Source organism: Rattus rattus, chromosome 2 (genome assembly GCF_011064425.1).
Source record: "Rattus rattus isolate New Zealand chromosome 2, Rrattus_CSIRO_v1, whole genome shotgun sequence".
In the NCBI taxonomy this organism is placed as follows: Eukaryota; Metazoa; Chordata; class Mammalia; order Rodentia; family Muridae; genus Rattus; species Rattus rattus.
Window position 1 is genome coordinate 73,752,015 of NC_046155.1, and position 7,670 is coordinate 73,759,684.

The 7,670-nt window shown below is 47.4% G+C and overlaps 1 protein-coding gene across 1 annotated transcript in view; it reads right to left on the reverse strand.

Annotated features, from left to right (window-relative positions):
• LOC116893888 (integrin alpha-D) overlaps positions 1-4,005 on the reverse strand; it is a 28,198-nt gene extending 24,193 nt beyond the window's left edge. Inside the window, exons 1-3 of the mRNA XM_032895607.1 lie at positions 3,969-4,005; positions 2,179-2,284; positions 30-133 (exon numbers count right to left, since the gene is read on the reverse strand). Of these exons, the coding sequence (XP_032751498.1) occupies positions 30-133; positions 2,179-2,284; positions 3,969-4,005 (247 nt within the window). The remainder of the gene's footprint in view (positions 1-29; positions 134-2,178; positions 2,285-3,968) is intronic.
• Between the last annotated feature and the right edge of the window lie 3,665 nt (positions 4,006-7,670).

Here is a 7,670-nt window from a genome sequence, read left to right on the forward strand (position 1 = left end):
GGACCCTGATGCCTGGGATAATTACTCACTGCTCAGTACGATGGGCTGGCACATGCCAGTGGCAGGTGCACAGTCATACAACCGTCCTGTTTGGTTGACCGCCACCGCCTCCAGAGGGGCTCCCACCACGAGTCTAGAGGAACAATCACAATTCACAGTCAGAGTAGGAACACTGAGTACAAGGAACTGTCTTGCCATGAGGAAGTAAGACTTGGTGGGGAAGGCCCGGGCTTCTTGGGAGGCCATTTAGAAACCAGTCCTGTATTTTATCCACATGTGTGTGAGGGGTGCCTCCTGGCTTGTTTTTTATATGCATGTGTATTCTTTCACAGACATGGATGTGTAGATATGTGTATATCTGAGTGAATAGTCTGGATTTTTTTACCACAAAAAAATTTTTGCACCAAAGTGTTATTTCCCATTTCTTTATGAATCTGCCATTCTGAGCCACCTGTGAAATAGTCACCTTGAGTTAAATAGAACCATTTCCTGAGGTCCTAATCTTTGCAAGAAAAGTGATTATAGCCCATTGGGAAAAAGTATAAATATAATGTTAGCAATTTAAATTGGACAATTTAACACGATTGTATCAGAGTCTGTATCTAATTCTCGTCATAGAAATGTAAATAGTTTACTTGTAAAACACCCCCAAGGGATTTTTTTTTAAATTGGTAACATTTATCACTACCAACAGTCTCCCCACCCAGACAAGAAAAATAGTCAAATATTGGTGTTTTTTCAATGGCCAAGCAGGCCTTAAGTCAATGGGCTTCAACAGGTCCAACTCTCAAAAGTGGTTCTTTATAGAACGATACATTTCTGTGTGCCATCCATAATTCAGGGGTGTTCAAGAGTTTCCAGAGGAAAACCTATCGGGTCACTCCAGGGTGACACAAATGAAGAGCAAACTTGACTCTCCTTTGCTGAACTCATGCTTTCTATGGAAACTCAGCCTTTTTAGTGTTTCCATTGGGTTGGGTTTTTTTAAAGTCAGGACAAACACAGCTCTGTAGCAATCAGAATATTACCAATTGAGCCTAAAAATAACTTCTAGTGATCGATGGGAAGACAAAATGGCTACCTTTGGGTGTTGGTGTCTAGCAGGAGTAGGATAGGGCTGCTGGGACAGGACTGCATGCTGATCTAAACAACTATGCCTGCAAGCACGTGTAAAAGCATCATTTAATTGGACCCTTTAGATTCGTGCACCAGTGTTAGATTTTTAAACAAAGAGAAAAAAAATCCAAGCCGGAATCTAGAGTCTGTGCCTGAAGCTTTTTCTCATCTCCCCAGGTTGTCAGCTGACTGAAGAGGTCGTTATGTGTTTAGAAATCAGAGATCTCTGTCTCCCCGTTGTCTCACTGCCAGCACCTCTGTGGCAGGGCCTGGAATTCCCTGCCTGGTTTTGCTTCCTTCCTCCCTGGCTTCCCACACTTTGATTGTACCCATGTCACGTGTGACTTGAAATCCTTTAGTCCTCATTTCTAGGACAAGAGAACAGCGCCCCACCCCCACCCCCCACAGGTGGGTGAGACCAGCTATGTAATTCATGGCTGTCAATGAAAAATAAAACATGTGTGGCTTCCTGGGGTTGGAGATATTTTTTCCCCTGTCTCTTAGTCTCTTGATAGTTTCTGAGCATCTCTCCCCCAAATTCCTCAAGCTCTGAGTACTTTTGGGGAAACGTCATCAACCTTAACCAGGCCCAGCTCATGCCAGGAAAGGACAGCCCGGTGGCCACCAGGCAGAAATGGAGTATCTATGTAGAGAGATGCTGAGAACTAAGTGGGCTTTGCGGGCTAAGACCTCCAACTCCCAGCACCCCATGCTTTCTTTACAAAACACAAATGCAGAGGGGAACCCATTAGCAATGCTAGGCACCTGAGACTGGAACGCTAATGTGCAAGCATATTGACTTTGGGTACCGTGTGGTCGGTCACACTGGCCACACACAGAGATGCCCCTGTGAAAAGGCAGGTTCAAAGGCTCCTGTCCAAGGCCAGGTCTTCCCTACACTTTTATGGCCCTTTCTGGGCCCATTAGAATTAAATGAAGGTGTCAGGAGCCCCAGAAGAAACATGGAAGGCCTTCTCTCTCACCCAAGATGCATTTCTCCCAGTTACCAGCCTACGTGGCCTGAAAGGAGTTGGCATGAGAGAACAGGCAGGGCCTTCCTACCGAGATACACCAAACTGCACCACAGTCTGTCCAAAGCTGGCTGCATCCTCTCTGAACACGATGGGCTCCTCCACATCCAGGTTAGACCCACGACAGGAAGCCAGGACTGGGGAGTACATTAGGAAGGTTGGAAGTCATCAACGTAGCCAAATTCCCCAGTGGCCTCCTGGCCTCCTGGTATTCCACCCCACTCCAGTTTTAGATGTCACCTACACAAGAGAACCATACCATCTCCTCCCACTGCGCCTCCACTGTGGTTCCATGCTAGCCATTTGGGTGGTCCTCATCCTTCTCCCTCCCTCAAAAATAACCAAACCCCGGCCAATGAGACGGCTCATCTGCCACCAAGCCTGATGACCTGAATTCAATCCCTGGGATTGCCCCCACAGTGGAAGGAGTAAACCACCTCATGTAAGTTGTCCCTCACCTGCGTGCTATACCCACAGTCCTGAGCTCCCCCAGCACACACGTGCACACAAAATAAAGAAAGATGCAACACTTAAAAAGAGCAAACCAGTAACAAAACCCAGCAGATATGGAAGCTCATGCCTCTAATCTCAGCACTTGCGAGGCAGAAGCATGAAGATACGATGAATTTCATGCTGGCCTGATGGACATAGTGAGTTTCGGGCCAGCCAGAGAGACATGCGAGACCCTGTCTCAAAGAGTCAAAACAATGAACAAACCCATCGCCAGTGGCAAGAGTTAGGGAAATGTCCCTTCCAAGCTATTTCAAAGGACATCAGGAGCTGGAATTAGGCCATCTACTGTGTTAGCTCTGGAATGCCTCCCTCCCCCTGTAGGACTGGAGATTGAATTAGATCTTCCGATGCTAGGCCATACCCGTAGCTCCCCCCAGCACCACAGCCACTTGCTAGTGCGTGCAGGGTCTCATCATGCTCTTCTGATCCTTAAGTCATGCTCCCCTTTCTGATGACTAAGCCCAAAGCCTCGTTGGGTCTCTCCCTTTCAAAAACGCCTTTCTGCCCCCTCACATCCCCAAGCAACCATCTTTCTTCCCTGCCCCACACTCCTTTCTGCCTCAAGTGACTCCCTTTTTAGCCAGACTGAAACCCTCATGGGAAGATGAAGACAGCAGGCACCATGAAACAGAGAACCCACAGAGCTATTTCTAAGGGTGCATCCATGAGCAGGCCCTGTACCCAGACCTGATATCTCTAAAGAGGGGCTGCAAATCTGAGCTTCTGTATGAATCGGATTCTTTTTTTTTTTTTACTTTTAAAGATTTATTTATTTATATGAGTACATTGTCGCTATCTTGAGACACACCAGAAGAGGGCATCAGATCTCATTACAGAGTTGTGAGCTGGGATTTGAACTCAGGACCTCTCGAAGAGCAGTCAGTGCTCTTAGCCACTGAGCCATCTCTCCAGCCCTGAATGGGATTTATAAATGATACATGAATGTGGTCCCAATATAGACTTCAAATTGTGGGCTATTCTCTCGATAGCTGTGGGACCTGCCTACTGGAAGTCAAGACTTGGAGAACACCCAGGTCAGGAGGCGGGATCTAACCTTGTCTCCTACCTGGTGGCTTCTGCATCCTTTCCTATATAGCTCTGTATATGAGCCTCAGTCTATGAGTCTATGAGTATATGAGCTCTGCACACAGGCTCTGCTCACAAAGGCAAGTTACCTATCTTCCTTTTGATTCAGGCCCCTGCCCTGTCCTTGACTCTTCCAAGAGCTGTTGGAGGTGACTAACAGTGCTCAATTAACCCGCCAGGCAGAGACTACCCACAGCCCCTCTTCCCCACTGTAAAGCTTACCCCAGCCACACAGGAGGATCACAACTCCACTGGCCATCACTGAGCAGTGCACTGAGAAGTAGAGAGCTGTCGAGCCTCCAGGGTGCTAAACCTCTTTGGGGGTAAGTAAAATACTGACTCAGGACCTCAAGGGGTGGGAGGAGGGGACTCAGTAGGGGAAAGGGCTTTGGTTAATAGAACAGATATGCAGGGCAGAGGCAAAAGACACCACAGGAAGAAGTGCCCAACGCTTTCCCACTCATTACCTATTGGAAGCTTGTCTCTTTCTCCTGGAGACAAGCTGTAGTTAGTCAGGTGGTAGTGGGATTTGGTTCTAGGGGGGTGTTGGTTTCTGGGACCTCAGGATTTTCTAAGGCTGCCTAAGAGTAGAAAGGGAAGAAACTGGAGAGCCAGCCACAGAGACCGTACAGCACATGAATGGGAACAGGAAGACCTTGAGTACTACCCCAGAGAGTCAAATGGCAAGGGCTGGGGATGGGGTGGGGGTCTGCCCTGGGTCTGGTGTTGGCTAAAGAAGTCCTCTGCATACAGGTTATGGTTGTGTAGCTTGTGTTCTTGTGAGACCCCTAGCAGTGGGAGTCGGAGTCTCTGACCCTCCCCGCCCCATTCTTCTCCTCCTACTGGGTCGCATCACTCAGCCTGGGGTCTGTGCCTGGTCTTATCGTAACTTGTTATGCCTCATTTGGTTGATATCTCTGGAATGCCCGCTCTTTTCCGAAGAGCAGGAGTGGATCTGAGGGAAGGGGGATGTATGGGAGGGACTGGGAAGAGTGAAGAGACGGGAAACTGTCGTCGAGATGTAATATATACGAGAAGAATAAATAAATTAAGGAAACAACCACAGAGTCTTTTGCTGGGTGGTAGCCCAGCTTGTGATCCCAGCACTTGGGAAACTGTGGGAAGAAATCACTATTTAGAGCTCAACCTGGCTACATAGCAGAGCCCAGGCTAACCTGGACCACACAAGAGTCTGACACAAAAAAAGTAAATAGATATGTGAGCACCAAGGAGGGAAGATGGTGGGAGCACTAGTGGATGGGCATAGCCTGCAGCTATAGGGGTCAGATAGATGGACCCAGTGTTAGCTGCAGAGATAAACAGCAGGAAAACCTAACCACTGCATCTGAGAGCTGTCGCCTCTGGTGACTCGAGGAGGGGTGTGCTTTACCTTTCTAGCTCAGCATTTGTTTGTTTTTTCTTTTTTTTCTCTATTAGATATATTTCTTTATTTATATTTCAAATGTTATTCCCTTTCTTGGTTTCCTATCCATAAGCCCCTTATCCCCTCCCCCTCCCCCATACGGGTGTTCTCCCCATCCAATCCCCCTTACCACCACCACCACCCCCTTGGCATTCCCCTGCACTGGGGGTCCAACCTTGGCAGGACCAAGGGCTTCCCCTTCCACTGGTGCCCCAACAAGGCTATTCTCTGCTACATATGCAGTTGGAGCCCTGGGTCAGTCCATGTCTTTGGATAGTGGCTTAGTCCCTGGAAGCTCTGGTTGGGTGGCATTGTTGTTCTTATGGGATCTCAAGCCCCTTCAGTTCTTTCAGTCCTTTCTCTAATTCCTTCAACAGGGGTCTCGTTCTCAGTTCAGTGGTTTACTGCTGGCATTGACCTCTGTATTGGACATGCTCTGGCTGTGTCTCTCAGGAGAGCTCTATATCCGGTCCCTTTAAGCATGCGTTTTTTAGCTCCATCAATTTTATCTAGTTTTGGTGTCTGTTTAGTAATCAACAATAATGTTTCGACATTTATAAATAGGGGAGGAGCCTGCCAGGTAGAGAGACACACGCCAGAATATTGACTATTTAACTCTATTCTCTTTGATTTTCTGCATGCTCGAGCTGCTGTGTAAGCAAGCATCAATGATCATTTTACAAAACCTGGGGGAATGGCATCTACAGATCAGGTTGGGACCAGGCTTGGAGGGTAAAAGCACATGACGAGGCTTCTGCCTGTAGTATACCTTATATTTTGCGTGCATTGTTGACAGTTATTTAAGTATCAGATATAAACAGTATAAAATTATTTTCCTTTGGATGGTTTTTTGTTTGGTTTTTCTCTGCTGGAGATTGACCCCAGGCCCTCGTGAGTCTGAGACAAATATGCTCTAACAGTACGCACCCAGCCCCTAAGACCACTTCCCTTTTTAAAACTTAAATTTATCTATCATCATTATGTGTGATGGAGGTGTGAGCTTGCTGCTGCACATGTGTGGAGGTCAGAGGATAACTGTGGTGTCGGTTCTTTCCATCCACCCTTACGTGGGTCCTAGGGATTGAACCAGGTCATTGGGTTTGCACAGCAAGCCCCCATGAGCCATCTCACTGGCCTCCTAAAATCATTTCCTAAACAAAAAAACGCTACCTTAACTCATATTTAACAGCCAGAATATGAACTATTTAATCGTGTGGATGATTCCCTTGCAGGGGTCCAGGCCAAGAACTGTGACTGATGACTGAGGCTCCTTCTGGTCGAAGACTTAAGCATCCTTCCCCATGTTAAGTCTTTACTACAACAGTCGCAGAACTGTTCTGTGAGTCGCTGAACTTCTGGGCTTGGAACTATGAAATATTTTTTATTATCGACCCCTTCCCCTTTTCTTGAGACTAGGTCTCAGTATGTAACCCTGACTGGCCTGGAATGTCCTATGTAGACTAGGCTGGCCTCAAACTCACAGAGATCCACTTGCCTCTGCCTTGCAAGTAATGGAACTAAAGGTGTGAACCACCATGCCTGGTCAATATTGTCTTTAATGTGAAGATGCAAAAGCCCTTAATCTCCTCCTCTGTTGTCAAAAGTCGGGAATGGTGGTCACTTCACACATAATAATCATTTATTCTGAACTTCCTTCTAAAACTGTGCTTGAGGCCAACATTTTGCTGATTTCACCAACGGTACAAATGTCCAACTTTGCCTTGGTTGTCTCATCACCTGCGTCAGCAAAAGTGTTTTGTTTTCTCTCATTTTTAAAGAACACAGAGTCTTAGGGTTGCTATGGTTGTGCTAAGACAACATCACCAAAAGCAGCTGAGGGAGGAGAGGGTTTGTTTCAGCTCACAGGTCCACATCTCATTACATCCTCGAAGGAGTCAGAGCCGGAATTGTGGGCAGGAACCTGGAAGCCAAGGCCATGCCGGGGCACTGCTTACTGGTGTGCTCCTTATGGTTTGCTCAGCCTGCCTTCTCTTACAACCCAGGGCCACCTTCCCAGGAGCGACACCACCCACACCAATCAGTAATCATAGAAATTCACCATAGACCTGACCACAGGCCAGTCTGGTAAGGACATTTTCTCAATTGAGGTTCCCTTTTCCAGGTGAGCCTACGTTATGTCACGCTGACCAAAACAACTAAGAGTGGAATGTAATATTCACCTCCTCTCAGGTACCACATACCCTGGTGAAAATACCTCCCTCCAAGAACCAGGAGTCTGACTCCCAAGACAGTTCCAGTGTTATCCCTCAGACTCAGCGTCCTTAGGGGACTTCAGAGGGGCACCATAACTATGAGAGCCACAAACCCTAGCAAGGTAAGTAGCATAAACCTGTAATCCCAGCCCTCAGGAAGCTGAGGCAGGAAGACGGAATACACAAGGCCTGAGTCACACAGAAGATTGTCACAGAGAAAGCGAGTGCTGGATGTTATCTCTGGGTGCAGCACTTGCCTGGCACGTGTGAAGACCTGAGTTCAATCTC